The 17,270-nt window shown below is 53.3% G+C and overlaps 1 protein-coding gene across 1 annotated transcript in view; it reads right to left on the bottom strand.

Moving 5' to 3' along the window:
• LOC125154044 (uncharacterized) overlaps positions 1 to 17,270 on the bottom strand; it is a 137,628-nt gene that overhangs the window by 90,009 nt on the left and 30,349 nt on the right. The window contains exons 16-27 of the mRNA XM_047837710.1: positions 15,878 to 16,051; positions 11,810 to 11,965; positions 10,854 to 11,038; positions 9,725 to 9,907; positions 8,679 to 8,770; positions 6,755 to 6,918; positions 4,608 to 4,767; positions 4,403 to 4,482; positions 3,160 to 3,346; positions 2,241 to 2,396; positions 1,734 to 1,867; positions 508 to 666 (exon numbers count right to left, since the gene is read on the bottom strand). Of these exons, the coding sequence (XP_047693666.1) occupies positions 508 to 666; positions 1,734 to 1,867; positions 2,241 to 2,396; positions 3,160 to 3,346; positions 4,403 to 4,482; positions 4,608 to 4,767; positions 6,755 to 6,918; positions 8,679 to 8,770; positions 9,725 to 9,907; positions 10,854 to 11,038; positions 11,810 to 11,965; positions 15,878 to 16,051 (1,830 nt within the window). The remainder of the gene's footprint in view (positions 1 to 507; positions 667 to 1,733; positions 1,868 to 2,240; positions 2,397 to 3,159; positions 3,347 to 4,402; positions 4,483 to 4,607; positions 4,768 to 6,754; positions 6,919 to 8,678; positions 8,771 to 9,724; positions 9,908 to 10,853; positions 11,039 to 11,809; positions 11,966 to 15,877; positions 16,052 to 17,270) is intronic.

The following is a 17,270-nucleotide window of genomic DNA, read 5'->3' as shown; positions in this document are numbered from 1 at the left end:
ATGTATTTTGTTACGATTAAAAACATTTTTAATATTTTTTTTAATCTTTATTTATTTTGGAAAGAGAGACAGCGTGCGAGCAGGGGAGGAGCAGAGAGGGAGGCAGACACAGAATCCGAAGCAGGCTCCAGGCTCCTAGCTGTCAGCACAGAGCCCGACGTGGGGCTCGAACTCACGAACCGTGAGATCACGACCTGAGCCGAAGTCGGACTCTCAACCGACTGAGCCACCCAGGCGCCCCCGATTAAAAACATTTTTAAACAGCTTAAAAACATACACCCAAAGTGTGTGCCTTGCAAGGGTACATCGCCTGTTCAGGGGCTAAGCGCTCAGTTACACTTTACTTATAGAAAAGCTCTAGCCTTCTGGTAAAACCTGAACGTGAAGCCGAAGCTGGTGGCGACCGTGCAACCAAGGCCTGAAGGGATGTGGTGACTGGGGGTGGGGGGAGGGGGGATGCCCAGCTGCCACCAGGCAATGCTAGGGTTCTGTGCAGCCCGCGCTTACCTCCACGAAGTAATTGCTCAGAGCCGGGCCGGAGTCATTCTGGAAGGTCTGGCTGATGCGGAACTGCCTCTTACCGCTGCTCTCATTCCAGTGCTTCCCATAGCTCACCTCCAGGTGGGAGTGCAGGTGGCCCGAGCCCTCCTCGTGCCGGAGCTGAAGCTGGGGACCCCCCCCCCCCAAGGAGATCCACGAGGAAGCCTGGTCTGCCCAGTCCCTGGGCCTCCTCACTGCCACCCACCGTGGCTCCTCTGGGCAGACAGTTCCATAGGAGGTGAATGTCTTTTCGCATTGACTTTGATTTCGTAAAACAATGCATTAGAATATGGTCCACCTTTGAGACTATGTGGTCAGTACCCCTTAAATCCTGAGCGTGGACTGAGTGAAATCCGCACCCTTTGTCCCCACTCTCTACGGCAGCCTCTGGCTCTCTGATAGATCCTCAGTGGGTCAGGGTTTCGAACCTGGCATCCTGCCACCCCCTCTCACATCTCCACACCAGGTTCATTCATGTATTCATTCACTGAATACATTTTCCCCCAAGTACCAAGTAGGTACTATGCCCAGCACTGGGCATCAGATACCCAACAAGGAAGACTCGAGGAGATCCCGCACTCATGGGGGCAAGAATCCAGTGGGAGAGGAAAATGTGAAATAAGTCAATTAACAAGGGAACATTGGCTTCTCCCTTCTGCTTACGCTGCCAGCCACTATGGTGAACTGCGAGTTCCTATCGCTGCAGCTCTCCCTCCTGCCCCAGGACCTTTGCACTTGCCATGTCCCCTTCCTGAAGCATGCTTCCATAGGAACAGAGCCATTTCATGGTTTCATTTTCACCTTAAGATGTACTTTTCCCAAAGAAGCCTTCCCTACCACCCCATCCAAACTAGATTCCCCACTGTTACGCTTCCTCAGTCTCTGCCCTGTTTACCATCCATGTCCCCTACGGCTCCCTTGGTTTGGTCTCTCGCTCTCTCTCTCGCTCTCTCTCTCTTCCCCCACCCAGCAACAGCATGGCACAGGCCAGGCGCTGCCTTGTGCACAGCTCTCCTGAGTGCTAGGCACATAGTAGATATTCACTAAAGACCAAATGAACCAATGGACGGAAGCCTGAGACTGCAGCTCCGCCTCCAGCCCCGTTCCCATACGTGACCTTGACCAAATCTCTCCGTGGGGATGAGCTCTGGGCCCTCTCCAGACGCCCCTGCCCACCCACCCAGGGCACTCACCTTGTGGCTGAGCGCTGGGGCCTGCGTACAGTGGAGCTCATGGTCCAGCTCTAGCTCATAAGCTACCTCTGAGCCACTGTGCGTCCTCAGCTTCTGGCTGGTGCCGCATTCTTGCGCCAGCTGCTTCGCCTGACCTACGCGGGGCAACCCGGAGACGCCTGCCCGTCGTCCGCCAGCAGCCCTCCATCCCCATTCCCGGGACACAGGAGCACGCAGCCCAGTCTCGGCCACCCCCGCCCCTGCCCCGGATCCGCTCCACTTCCCGTCACTCACTGGAACCTGCTGAAGGGGAGGGAGGGTTTAAGGGACAGACTTAAATATCTTTTTTTTTTTTTTTTAACTGGTGGGTGCTCAGGTCTATTCAGGGCCGACAAAATGACCAGGTGGCTAAGGAACAGGGTGACGAAAGGACAAAAGGCAAGACGGCACTTCGGCCCCCAGAGCCGGAGCCCCAGGAGAGGGCGAGGGTCCCGCCACATCGGCCCCCGCCCAGCTCGAGGTCCGTACCCAGGAGGCCGTACTTGATCCTCAGGGAGCTGGTCCAGAGGCGGCCCCGCTGCTGCACCAGACCCAGGACGCGCAGCCCCACGAACCCCGGCACAGAGAGCTCGCCGCCCAGGACCACGACCTGCAGCCCGTTCTCCGCCTTCTTCTCCAGCAGCACTGCGGGGGGAGCGGGCAGTGAGAGCGGCAGGCCTGGTGTGGCCGGGGCTCCCTCCCGGGGGCCCCGGGGACAGGGGTGCTGGTGGAAAGGATGCCCCGGTGTCTGCCGAGGAACACCGATGTCAGAGCACTGACCCTACTACTCGGGGGCGACCCCGAAAGTCACTTTTGTGGGTCCAGGCCAAAAGTCTTCAAGTAGAAAACAAGACAGATCAGAGGAGAAAAACAATGCCTCGGACGCCATCTGGGGAGGCCTTTGGAAACCTGTTTCTGCGACCCCAACGTTCACCCAGTGACAACACCCGGAATACCCACGCCAGGGAGCCAGCAGGACCTGCCGTCATCCCCCCAGAATCTCCCAGAACACCCACGAGGAGCATAGCCACAGGGCTGCACCCCAGCTCTGGCATCAGGACAGGCACCTGCCAGGCTGGCCCGTGCCCAGGCCGTGCCCCGTGCAATTTGGGTCACAATGCAAAATGTGCATTTTACACATGGTGGAATATGGGCCAGAATCAAGAGAGTCCAAAAGCTGCTGTTCTGGGGTTCATGGAAGGTAGCTGGCGTCGAGGGGAGCCTCTGGGGGGGGGCATCGAACGGAAGGCATGAGCAGGTACGGAGCCTGGATTTTCCCTTGGGGGGGATGTTAATACTGGCAGGTTTCGAGGGCATGGAGACTCCACGTGGGGTGCTCGGCCCTCCCCCTCCTGTAGCCTGGCGCCCTGAAGAGAGGGAGTGGGCAGGAGGGGGCCCCTCTTCCTACCTGACAGGTGTGCCTGGTCACTCAGCACGTTGCTCAGCAACACGGAGAAGGCCAACCGGCTGCCTGCCTGCCGGCTGAAGTGCCCGGTGAGGACCACAGGGCGGCCCGCCGTCACCAGCTTTGCCTCCAGCTGGGCCTCAAACCGCTGGGGCTCACCGCCAGCTGCTGGCCACAGGTCACTCCGGCCCTAAAAAGGCCCCAGCATCACCGGGGGCGGGGCTGGGCTTGGCCAGCAAGCCCGGCTCCGCCCACAAGAACTGAGACAGACTGGACAGGGGACAGAGGACGGAGCTTAGCCAATAGCCTTCGCGGCTGATCCTTCAGACTCCTATGCCCAGCTCAAGGATTCCCTTTTCCTATTGCACTGACACCCACCTATCACTGTACAATTTACTTATTGATTTTTGTCTGTTACAATGGAAGCCCCAAGAGGAGAAAATTGTGTGTGTCTCTTTCACTGAGCTGTCTTCCAAGTACCCGGCACACTATGGGTGCTTGATAAATAGAAAAAACAAAGACGCTCAAACCTACGGGTTTCAATCCCCTCCTTGGTCTCCCCATCTCCCTCTGGACCTTCTTTGGAAATAGAGGCTTTGCATATGAGCAGGTTATAAGGTCACGAGGCCGGGCCCTACTCTGGAATGACAGATGTCCTTATAAAAAGAGGAAATTTGGACCCAGACAGAGGAAGACAGCGTGAAGACAGAGAAAAGATGCCACCAGGCAAGGGACGCCTGAGGCCACCGGAGGCTGGGAGGGAAGCATGGAGGACATCCTGCCTCCCAGCCTCCCAAGAGCCAGGGAGGCTCCAACACCTTGATTTTGGACCTGCGGCCTCCAGAGCCGTGAGAAATTTCTGGTGTTTCAGCCACCTAATTTGGGGGGGTGTATTTTGTTAGAGCAGCCCTGGGGAACTGATACAGACTGCTTGGGGCGCACACTGCTATTTCTTCTGGAAATCTGGGGAGCGGCATGCTTCAACTTGCCTCTCTCTACTGACCTTAAAGCATGCTCCTGAATTACTAATATGACTGATTTTTTTACCTAAGTGGTAAGATGCGAGCCCACGTTTCTCTCCTTTATACGTCTCTGAGTACCAAGAGGTCACAAATGTTATGGGAGGAGGACACAGCAATGGTGACGTCAACTAGTGAGCAGGGACCCTGGGACTCAGGCCGGAAACACCCAGAAGGCGGCAGGTGCCAACGTGGGAGGCCCGAGGATATGGAGATATGGAGCAAACCTTGATGTAGTAGACATCTCGGTCGTCCATTATCAGCTCCAGGTGACCCACACGGCCGCTCTGGAGAGTCTCGATCTTTCCTGGGGACAACACAAGAGTTTAGGGACCAGGGTTGGCCATTCTGCCCCTGCATTCCCCCAGGACAACATCCTGCCAGTTTTCTTATCTCTGGGCCCCGGGAACACGGAGGGGACGCGGTCATTACCGTCTAGCTCCAATTTCTTCCTGAGATGCAGAAGCTTGAGCCAGAACCTCCCCTGGGGCAAGCTGTAGCTGACGTCCACCCCGACGTCCCTGGGCACGTGTGACTTGGGCGTGCCCATGAAGACATGAGCCGAAGCTTCCCGAGGGAGCCAGCCGTCCTTCTGGAAACACAGCAGACTGCTCAGGCTCCAAAATCTCATCCAGTCAGAAGGTTCTCCCTCTGAATACCCGCATCCCCACCACTCAAAAACTTGAGTTCTTAGGCTCCTCCTTGACCTTGCAAGGCAAGAACCAAATCGCAAATTTGGAGATCTCGAGCAGTACCTGGGGAAGAGCAAAGTCCTACAGGAAACTCAGGACCACTTCTACAGGGACTTGCTTTGTCCGGCAAATAGCCTGGGGAGAAGCAAGGCATGGCACCCACCAGGGGCACCCTGAGCAGATCCCCTCAGATCCCTTATCCAGCTCAGCGCACGTATCTATAAGTCTCTGCACAGTGTGCTTACACCTAGCACCTGGGCCTCCAGAATGTTGCCCTCCTGTGTGTTTTTACAGGAGTTAAAAACAAAAAACAAAAAATTGCAGCTTCCCAGCCTCACGAGGACCCCACTCTGACCTGGAACCCATGCTCCGGGGCTCCCCCAGGATCAGGAAGAAGTTGCTGCTTCACCTGATGTCACTCCCCACTCACCTTTTTCTCCTTCCCTATTCTTTAAAAAAAATTTTTTTTTACATTTATTTATTTTTTGAGAGACATAGAGAGACAGAGCACAAGTTGGGGAGGGGCAGAGAGAGAGGGAGACACAGAATCAGAAGCGGGCTCCAGGCTCTGAGCTGTCAGCACACAGCCCGATGCGGGGCTCAAACTCACAAACCGCGAGATCATGACCTGAGCCGAAGTTGGATGCTTAACCGACTCAGCCACCCAGGTGCCCCTCTTCCTTCCCTATTCTAACTTCCACACTCCCTTACTAGGTCATCCTGGAGCCTTTTCTTAATCACTTTTACCCAAATCTTTGACTCAGGTCTGCTTCTAGGAGAACACAGCATAAGACAAGAGCACCCTTTGAGACCCCGCATCATCGTATGTTCTTTCACTACCTGTGAAGGTTCACTACTGTGTATGAGGCTAGTTGTAGGCACAGGGAGTGTGACTGAGCATTAGATACCGTATTCTCATGGCACCTGTATTCTAGAGGGGAGGGACCACCAGACACAAATCTACACAGGACGGCACCTGGTAAGGGGTACTCTGCTGACAAATTCAGTGTTTGGGGCCAGACAGGGTAGTCAGAGAAGGCTGCCTCTGAGGAGGGGCATTTGAGAAAACAAAAGAAGCAAGAGAGAGAGCCAAGTGGATGCCTAGCAAAGAGTATTCCAGCCAGAAGAAACAGCCAGTGCAAAAGCCCTGGGGTAGCAATGTGCTTGGTGTTTAAAAAAAAAAAAAAAAAAAAAAAGGAGACCAGTGTGTGGACAGTGGTGAATCTGGTAAAGAATTTGGGAGATGAGAAGGACAGGCCAGTGGTTCAGGGTGTTTGGCTCCTACTCAGAGTGACAGAAGCCACTGGAGAGCTCTGAGCAGAGGAGGGACAAGAACCTTCTGCGGTTTCAGAAGACCTATCTGGCTGCTAGGGGAGAACAGATGGTAAGGAGACCAGAGCAGACACTGGGAGATCAGATAGGAGGAGGCTGTTGAATGCCCATTCTGTGCCAGATGATGGGGACACAGGAGAGAGAAAAGCAGGCACTGAAGCTCTTCCCGGGAACTGAGTAGCCAGTGGGGAAGACAGGCAGCAGCCAAGGAGCTTCAGTAACAAACATGAAAATGATCTAAAGGGAAAGAGCATGGTCCTATTAGACCAAGTAACAAAAGAACATGACTGCATTGGGGTCATCGAGGCAGGCTTTGGTGAGCAGGGGATGTGTGAACTGAGACTGGAAGATTCAGAGTTGACAAGTCAGACAGCCAGAGACAGAGGATCAGCCTGTGCAAGGGTCCTGAGGCAGGAGGCAGACCACAGTTGGACCAGCCCAGCCCAGCCACTCCAGACAGGAGCCCCATGTCCTCGTGAGGCTGATCCCAGAGTAGAAGACCTAGGGAGACCCACAACTTGGCTGGGGAAGGGGGGACCGTTCCAGAGGGCCTACCTGAGGGTGGAAGGTATAGGCAGCTTCCAGGAGGTACTGCTGAAGGCCCTGGTCCTGCTTCTTCAGTGTCACAGCCGCCAACACAGGCAGCGAGAGCAGGGAGGGCTGACCAGCTGGTGGCCAGGTGACTTCTGTGCACAGCTGCCAGCCCCAGGTGCGGGACCCTGTGGAGAAAGGGGAGTGGGCAGCACTGGGCAGCAGAGAGCTAGAGAATTCCAGGTGGGAGCCCACGGCTGCTCACGCAGCAAGGAAAAAGCTTCTCCACTTGCTTCTGGGAACCAGTGCCATGTAGACCAGGGTCCCTCAACCCTCGGCACTACTGACGTACTGACGTACTGGAGCTATGCTAGTTACAACAACCCAACTGTCTCAGACATCGCCAGATGTCCCCTCGGGGGGGAGGGTGGCAAAATCACCCTGGCTTGAGGACCCCAGTGCAGACATGAAGAGTGTGGGCAGTTGTGTGTAGAGGAACACAGGCTCCCGAGCAAGACTCTGCCTGGGTCCGAATTCCAGCTCTGCCAGTTCCCGGCTGTGTGACCTTGGGCAAGTTGCTAAACATCTCTGTGCCTCAGTGTTGCTCATCGGTGGACTGGAACGGAGAACAGTTCCTGCCTCATGGTGTTACTGTGGGGACTGAAAGAGCCCGTCAGTGTTCAGGACAGCGCCCGGCCTAAAGTGGTCAGTTTGTTTAGATGGACCCCTACCCGACTTTACTCCTAAAATGACTACAAAGATCCGCTCCGGTTTGGAGAATTTCCGCCCCATTTTTTTTTCAGCTTTGCTGAAAAATAACGTGATGTTATTACCAGATAATTTTCTAATGTTGTTAAAATATCTCCTTCATTACAGGGTTTGAAAGTTACAGGTTGGGGCGCTCGGGTGGCTCGGTAAATGTCCGACTTCAGCGCAGGTCATGATCTCACAGTTCGTGAGATCGAGCTCTGCATCAGGCTGAGTGCTGACAGCTCGGAGCCTGGAACCTGCTTTGGATTCTGTGTCTCCCTCTCTCTCTGCCCCTCTCCCGCTCATGCTCTGTTTCCCTCCCTCTCTGTCAAAAGTAAATAAACATTAAAAAAAAACTTAAAAAAAATAAATAAAAGGGAAATAACTTAGGGGCACCTGGATGGCTCAGTTGGTTCATCATCCAACTTCGGCTCAGCTCATGACTCGCAGTTCGTGAGTTCAAGTCCCATATCGAGCTCTGTGCTGAACATGGATCCTGCTTGAGATTTTCTCTCTCTCTCTCTCTCTCTCTCTCTCTCTCTCTCTCTCTCTGCCCCTCCCCCACTTGCATATGCTCTCTCTCTCGGTCTCTCAAAAATAAACAAACATTTTTAAAAAATGTCAAGTCATAGGATATCTCAGTAACTCACTAAACCGGAAGTTGGAGGGTTTTACTTTTTGTACAAATGGCCAGAGAGTAAATACTTGAGGCTTGGCTGATCACAGAGATGGTCTGTCACTACTACTCATTTCTGCCATTGAAGGTCAAAAGCAGCCACAGACAATAGGTCAACAAATGGGCACGGCCATGTACCAATAAAACTTTATTTCTGACCACTGAAATACGCACTGCACAAATTTTCCACACTTTGAAATATTCTTCCTCTGATTACTTTTCACCCATCTGGAAATGTAACAACCTATTCTTAGCTCGCAAGCCTTCCTAATGAGCCAATCACCCAGGACTGGATCGCTGAGTTGCATCCTGTTTTCTGCCCTTGTAAACAATGACGCCGTGAACATCTTCGTGCATAGCACATTTTATTGGCTTGTTTTCACAGGGTAGAGTTCTAGAAGCAGAATCAAAGAGTTAAGGGGTATAAATCCTTCTTGGGCAGGAGAGCAACTCTAGCATTTGGAGTGGTCCTTGGTCCCTTCGGCTCCCAGATGCCCAACTGGCAAGGACCCTACCGCCTACCTTCTTTGTCAGTACAGGACTGGGCCTCAGAAGGGCTGCGGGCATTACTGAGGCTCCTCACGCCATCCCCGGTGACGAGGTACAGCTTAGAGCTGGGTGGGGAAAGAGGAAAGTCCCAAACAAGTCATTTTCATTCATTCTCCGGACATTTACTCCTTCAGCTGCCACAGTTTGACACCAGGGCAAATGCCACCGTGAACAGGACAGGCCTCTGGAGAACTCACCCACAGCACTGTTGACAAGTGCCATGATAAACCTGAATGGGGGCAGCATGGGGTCTGTCTTGGGGACAGGGCAAGGCCTCCGTTAGCTGGGAGTGTGTGGGTATCTGCAGATGTTGACATGTAAGCAGAGACTTAAAGGATGAGAAGGAGCCGGCATTCTAGACAGCGGGAATAGCAAGTGCAAAGGTCCTGGGGTGGAAATAAAGAGGCCTCTTTAGAAGCACATAAAGGGTGGCTGAAGGGCGTCAGGGTGGAGGGAGAGGGACTGAGTGAAAGGCAGGAGGTAGTGGAAGGAAACAGGTAAGAGGTGGGTAGGACCCCCATGAAGAAGAACAATCACGTAAGACCTGGGTTAGCCAAGGAGCAAGTGGGGGGTTTTAAACATTGTCCAACTGTCACCTCTCCAGGAGGCTGGCAACAAGCTGGTCCCAGGAGAGAGCCCTGTAAGAGCTCCCACCTCCACTCCTTGGCCCCCGCAGTGCGTCACACACTCCCACACAGGACACTCACTAACACAGGCACACGCAAACACACACACCATCAGACAGGCACACTCTCACACACACTCACACGCATATTCACCTGACAGACTCACACGCACCCCCTTCTACACACACACAGGCTCACCTCACGCACTTCTACTCTCAGACACATGTGAACACACACACACACACACACACACACAGGCGCACACACTGACGATCACGTGCACACACTCACGGGTGCTCACAGACACGCGTGCATGAGCCCTCAGGCCCCGCCCACGCCCTCGCTCGCAGGGGCAGGCGCTCACGGCCCCGCCCACTGGGGCAGACAGCCCACCTGAGGCTGAGCAGCTCCACAGTCTCCTCGGGCGTGTTCAGATGCACCTTGAGGTCTCGACTCTTCCTCGCCTGGATCCCGCCATCCAGGCTGGCGGTGCCCCGGATGCCGGTCACCCACCTCAGCCCGGCCTGCCCAAGGGCACCCACCGTGCCCATCTGCGCTGAGATCCGGAGCAGGGCACTGAGGGGAAAGACAGACGCTGGCTGTGTCCCGCAGACACGGGGGGCCGTAAGCCCAGCGCCCGCTTGCCCACCACCCCCGGCTGTTCTCCGAATCTCGAGCCAGAGCGGCCCGTGCGCCGGGGTCATCGCTGGCCACACTCCAGGGGCACCGAGCCCTTCACGCACCATCCTCCCAGTCCTCACCATCGTCGGCCTCAACTCACAGGCGCAGACGCAGGACGGGACAGGTAAGACCACCTGCTCGGGGCCCATGGCTGGGATGAAGGGTAGCAGGATGGCGACCCGGGCTGTCTGAGCCCCAGTCGGGGTCTTCGTGCCAAAGAGCAGCCCGCAGAGGATGCCCACACTGCCCCCGTCAGACCCAGAAAGCACAGACAGGCCAGCCGAGTCAGTCCCACTGCAGAATCAGACCGAGCACTGAGCAAACTCAGCCCACGCTGTGTGGCCCTGGACCCACAGCGCACCTGCCTGGAGCCCGTCTCCTCCACCATTGGCAGGAACAAGGACAGTGCCCACCTCGTGGGTGATTATGCGGAGTCACCAGACTCAGTGCCCACACATCTTAAATGGCCCTCCTGCTCTCCCTCCTCCCCTCCCCTCAGAGGCAGCGTGGAGCAGGGGGAAGCGTGGGCTGTGGCAGGAGATTGGAGTCCCCGCTGCCTTGCACCGCTGTGCTTCCTTGGGCCCGTGCTGTCACCTCACTGAACCTCAGTGTTCTCATCTGTAAAGCGGGCATAGCTGCCCAGGACCTCCTCACAGTCTCTTGGCACAAAAACAAAACAAAACAAAACAAAACCCACCAAATCACAGGAGCTGGTGTGACAGATGGTCTGCAGAGCAGGGACCCCGTCCAGCCCAGAGTGGTGCCCGCGCTCTCTGCAGCCCTCTGCAAGGGGAGGCCCCTCCTCGCCCCCTCCCTCCCCCAGCTCCAAGGAGCCAGCTACCTGGGCTTGACGTAACCATTCACAGAGAAATCCAGGGGCTGCTGGAAGCTGGCAGTGCCTCGCACTCGGACGCTGATGGCAGCCGAGGCATTTAGGGTCAGCCGGGCTGGAAGGCCAGACATGGTGGGGAAGGTGAGCTCCTCCAAGGCCAGGTTCAGCCTCCGGTTCACCTGTACCTCCTGCCCCTGCAGTCACAGAACCGTAGTGATGCAGGTGACAGCCCCCGGAGCGGGCCAGGCGTGCACGGAGCACACACGACCTTATTTGATCCTCACACAAGGGGCAGGGGGGAGGGGGGAAGGAAGGGATATTATCATTATCCTCTGTTTCCAGAGGAGAAAACCGGGCCCATTAACACATGAAATCATCTGGCCAAACCCACGTACGTAGAACCAGGTGAAGCCGAGTTCAAACCCAGACAGTTTACTGTGGAAAAAGGATCAGGGTCAGAGGTCAGGGACCCAGGGTCAGTCAGGTAAGGAGTGCGGGCGCCAACCACGATGCAGAGCACTTACTGGTTTTTCACTTTTTTTTTTAATTTATTTTTCAGAAAGAGAGACAGAGTGCAAGTGGAGGTGGGGCAGAGAGAGGGAGACACAGAACCCGAAGCAGGCCCCAGGCTCTGAGCTGTCAGCACAGAGCCTGATGTGGGGCTCGGACCCATGAACCATGAGATCATGACCCGAGCCAAAGTCGGATGCTTAACCGAGTAAACCACCCAGGCGTCCCACTATTATTGTTATCATATCATTCCCATTTCACAGATGCAGAAACTGAGGCCATGACTAGTTAACACTTCCCAGGAGGTAAGAGGTGGAGCTGGGATTTGAACTTGGGCAGCCTGGCTTGAAATCCCACTATCTTAAGTCTGAGAAGTACTGTAATACTTTTAAAGCACCAAAGGAAATGCCACGGGGCCAGCAGGGCGGGGAGGGGGCGAGCCCAGCCTGAGGTACCTTCAGGAGCTTGACTGCCAGCTCGGCCAGGCTCAAGGACTGGCGACTCACGCGGCTCCCCATCACCCCGCAGTTCATGACGCTCAGCTCGTGCCCAAACACCTTCACGCTCAGCTCACAGCGCAGCACCCGCCTCTCCGTGCGCCTCCAGGTCACCTGAGGGAGAAGCCAGGTGACCAGCATCGGGTCTGGTGCCTGGACAGTAGTGGGGGCGGCGGGGGGGGGGTGTGGTCCAGAGGGCAAGGTCAAGGGCTTTTGGTGTCTGGAACGTGGCTTGCCAAACTCATGGCCCACAAGCAGAATCCAGACATGTGTTTTCTTTGACCTGCCCAGAGCCCAGTACGGTGTGTGTGGGTGTGAGTGTTCTAACAATCCTTTTGTTCTGGAATAACCTTAGATTTACAGAAGCGTTGCCAAGATGGTACGAGCAGCTCCCATACACCCCTCGCCCTGTTTCCATGCTCAGCGTCTTTCACTGCCAGGGTCAGGGCGAGAGCTGAGAAGCTGACACAGACACGGACTATCATCAAAACTGCAGACACTACTCTGATTCCACCACTTTTTCCAGCCCCGTTCTCTGCGTTCCAGGATGCCATCCAGGCACCACATTGCATTTACCTGCCCCACCTCTCCCATCTGCACTAGTCTCTGACACACTGTCTTCCTGTGTATTTCACGCAGTGTGGACCTTTTGAAAATTGGATCTGTTTCCAACATTTAGACATTTAAGAAATGACACGTAAAATCCAGATTCTCTTGCCTCTCGAAAGATACAAGTATTGGCCTGCCTCCCCCCCTCCTCCACCACCACAAGGGGCAGAAAGAGGTGAACAATAGCTGCCACTTTTAATGGAGGCACATGCTCCCGGAACCTGCCACAGACCCCACCTCTCCCTGTTGCCTCTCCAACACGGAGGCCAAGTATTGTGGCCATTATCGCTGTGCTTGTGCAAAAGAGATCTTTGGTTAGGACTCTCCATCAAGAGTGTGAAAATAACAGACAAAAACTATTGTAGATTTTTTTTCTTTGAGAGAGAGAGAGAGAGAGAGAGAGAGAGAGAGAGAGAGAGAATCTCAGGCAGGCTCCACACTCAGCATGGAACCCGACGCAGACTCGATCCCATAACGGTGAGATCATGACCTGAACCAAAATCAAGAGTCAGATGCTTAACCGACTGAGCCCCCCAGCCACCCCAAGGATTATAGATTCTAAGAAAAAGTGTTTATGCCTAGCCTACCAGCCTCATTCACGTGACTTGCTGACCCCAGATCTAGTCCAAGAGGCTCTAAAGGGCAGGGACCATGTCCTGACCATCTTTGTGTCCTTGGGCCCTGGGTTCACACTTGATGACTGGTAACTGTGTGACCATGTCCCACGATAAATGCCCCAGCCACTCTGCCTGATCACCATCAGATGTATGCAGCAGTAGCTTCTTATGAGAGCAAAAAGCTGCCAACCACCTAAGTGGCCTTCAGTGGGAGAAGAGTCACAGAAGGCACAGTCCTCACCCACAGAATGGATGTTAAAGCACCCGGCGACCCACCAAATCCGTTCCTGGCTACACGCCCCGCAGAAACGCGCACGTGCGTTCACCAAAAAGACACGTATGAGGATGTTCACAGCACCACCCTGCAAGAAGCCAGAAACTGGAAACCACCCAGAAGCCCACCAGAAGCAGGACGGATAAACAAACGGTGGTGTCTCCGTACCGTGGAACGCGACACAGCAAAGAGCACGAACAAGCCGTAAGTATACACAGCTACACAGATGATCTCACAAACCAACTTTAAGCCAAAGAAACCACACACACACACACACACACACACACACACACACACACACACACACAAAAGGACACGAGGAACATCATTCACGCTCGCCAAGAAGTGGAAGCAACCTGCAGCCTGAAGGTCCTTCAGCAGGCGGGTGGACCAACAGTATAGTCTCTCCACACAGAGGAATATTAGCGGCAGAAAGGGAGGGAGTACTGACCCGTGCAACACAGATGAATCTCACAACACGATGGGAGGTGAAAGAAGCCAGATACAACAGGTCCCAGGTTGTCTGATTCCATTCATAGGAAATGTCCCAAATAGTTGAATTCATAGAGACCCAAAGCAGATTAGTGGTTGCCAGGGGCTGGGGAGTGACTTGTAATGGGTATGGGTCACCTTTGGGGTGGTGAAGGTATTCTGGAACTAGACAGAAGTGGGGGGTGCACATCACTGAGGATGTACTAATGTCACTGAATTGTCTGCGTTAAGATGGTTCATTTTAGGGGTGCCAGGGTGGCTCAGTTGGTTAAGCGTCCGACTTCGGCTCAGGTCATGATCTCGCGGTCCCTGAGTTCGAGCCCCACGTCAGGTTCTGTGCTGACAGCTCAGAGCCTGGAGCCTGTTTCGGATTCTGTGTCTCCCTCGCTCTCTGCCCCTTCCCCCACTCAAAAATAAATAAACATTACAGACAAAAATTTTTAAGAAAATTAAAGATCATACCACACGCTGGGAGGAAATATTTGCAAGCCACATATCGGATAAAAGACTTGTTTCCAAAATCCAAAGAATTCTCAAAACTCAGTAATAAGAACCCAATCCAATATTAAAAAAATAACAACAGACACTATATCTGAACATATACCAAAGAAGACCTATGGACAAACAAGCATGAAAATAAGTTCAACGTCATTAGTCACTGGGGAGTCACACATTAAAGATGGCAGATCCCACTACTAACAGAATGACAACAGTTAAAAGGTCTAATCATACCAAGTGCTGGCGAGGATGAGGGGGAGACCAGAACTCTCCCACCCTGCTGGTGGAGTGCAAAATGGTACAACCACTTTGGAAAACAGTCCAGGAAAGTCTCAAAGATTAAACCTGTAACTACCATCTGACCCAGTCATGCCTGTTCTTGGACATCCACCCAAGAAACGTGAAAACATACATTCAGGTGAAGACTTGTACATGAATGTTCATAGCAGCCCCCAACATGGAAACAACACAAAGGTCCATCCACCTTTGGATAAGCAAACTGGCACATCCATACAATGGAAGGCTATTCAGCAACAAAAAGAAATAACCTACCAGTATAGCCTGCCATGTGGGTGAATCACAGAATAATATGCTGCATGCAGGAAGCTGGGCAAAAAGGTTACACGCTTTTATTTATTAAAAAAAAATTTTTTTTAAACATTTACTTACTTCTGAGAGACAGAGTGCAAGCAGGGGAGGGGCAGAGAGAAGAGACACAGAATCCGAATCAGGCTCCAGGCTCTGAGCTGTCAGCACAGAGTCCGACGTGGGGCTCGAACCCATGAAACGTGAGATCATGACCTGAGCCGAAGCCAGAGGCTCAACCAACTGAGCCACCCGGGCACCCCAAGGTTATACGCTTTGAAAATTAAGTTTGTGTCACGTGATTCCATTTACGTAACTCTAGAAAATGCAAAGTGATCTACAGGGACAGAAAACCTACCACTGGTTCCTGGGGACAGGGGTGGGTGGAAGGAGGGGATATTATGGAGCACGAGAAAACTTTTGGGGGTGATGGATATGTTCACTGACTTTACTATGGTGATGATTTCATAGCACATACCTATGTCAAAACTCAACAAACTATACTGTAAATACACGCCGTTTGTTACTGGCCAACTATACCTCTACAAAGTTGATTTTTGTTTTTAAGTAGAATTAATCAGTGCAGTTAGGAGGTGGGATTAGTGATCACCCTTGGTTAGGAGGGGGTAGACTAGAAGAGGAAGGAGCAGGGGGCCCCTGGGGTGCTGACAATGGTCTGCACATTGATTCTAAGGATGTTTTCTACTGGCGGAAAAGCGCCAACAATCTTGGGCAGTTTTCTAATTGTATGTGATGCTTTGATAAACGCTTTTTCACCACCAGGCAGGCTAATCTCTGCTACTCAGCTTGGGACCAGTTACTTGTTTCTGTGGCGGTGGGGGGAGGGAAGGCAGGGTCTGAGGTCATCGACAGCTGGGACCCCAGGCCAAAAGCTCAGCTGGCGGGCGGGAGCGGGTACCCCCCCTTACCTTCTGCTTGCATGCCTCTCACCTTTCTGTACCTTTCTCCCGGACAGTCAGGGCTGCTGGCATGTGGGGTGGACCCTGCTTCTGGCTCTGGGGACTTCTCTGCTTGGGCCTCTCCCTCCTCTTCCTGTCCCCAGAACGACTTCCCACCAAACAGCCTGTGGATGATTTTCTCTGCATTTTCCAGCCGGAGGCCAAGCTGCGAAGAAAAAGCCAGGACTCCATGAGGAGCTGCTCAGTCACATGGATGATCAGAGCTGCAGGGCAGGGGGGCTCGAATTGGGGTGCCCAGCAGGCTTGGGCAGGGCTCTCTGGGCTCCCTAGGATCCACCTTTCTTTTTTTTTTTTTTAAGTTTACTTATTTATTTAGAGAGATTGAGCAGGGTAAGGGCAGAGAGGATGAGAGAGAGAATCCCAAGGAGGCCCCATGCTGTCACCGCAGAACTCAACACAGGACTCAAACTCATGAACCAGGAGTTCATGACTTGAGCTGAAATCAAGAATCAGATACTCAACCAACTGAGCCACCCAAGGGCCCCGGGGCACCACGTTTCCAAATCAAGTTCCACATCTGCTGGGCAAAAGCTGCACAGGAAAAATTCTTACCGATTCTTTCAGGCCTGGTTCAAATGGCACCGCCTCTGGGAAGTCCTCCTTGAATTCCCACATCACTCTCTTCCCACATTCCCCATCCCCTGACCAAATCTATCACTCCTTCCCCTCAATGTCCAGCCCGAAACCTCCAGGTCACACTCACACGCTGTAATCTGTGTGTCACCCTTGCAAGATCCTGAGCTCCATGAGAGCAGGATCCCGTGTCTCATGCACTAGGCATGCTGAAGGCCTGGTGTGATGGGTAATTTTGTGTTGATTTGACTGAGCCATGGGGTGCTGAAATGTTTGGTCACACACAACTTGGGGTGTTTCTGTGAGAGTGGTTTTGGATGGATTTAACATTCATCTATATCTATCTACATATAAAATACCTGTATCTATATCTATATTGATAAATATAGATATTATATACATAGATATATTTAAGAGAGAGACAGGAAGAGAGAGAGAGAGCAAGCACATGTGCACACAAGAGCAGGGGGAGGGGGCAGAGGGAGAAGGAGACTCTTAAGCAGCCTCCACTCTCAGCTTAGAGCCTCATGCGGGGCTCAATCCCATAACCCTGGGATTATGATCTGAGCCCAAACCGAGAGTCAGACACTCAACTGAATGAACCACCCAGGTGCCCCTAACATTTAAATCAATAGACTGAGCCAAGCAGAGTGCCCCGATAATGTAGGTGGGCCACATCCCATCAGTCGAAGGCATGAATGAAACAAAAGGCAATCAACAACTACAGGGTAATTCTGCCTGACTGCCTCAAGCTGGGACATCACCTTTTCCCCGCCTTCAGCCTAACCTCA

This window comes from Prionailurus viverrinus, chromosome E3, assembly GCF_022837055.1.
Source record: "Prionailurus viverrinus isolate Anna chromosome E3, UM_Priviv_1.0, whole genome shotgun sequence".
In the NCBI taxonomy this organism is placed as follows: Eukaryota; Metazoa; Chordata; class Mammalia; order Carnivora; family Felidae; genus Prionailurus; species Prionailurus viverrinus.
The sequence above is the reverse complement of the archived record's forward strand: the minus strand, read 5'-3'. Positions and strand labels throughout refer to the sequence as shown.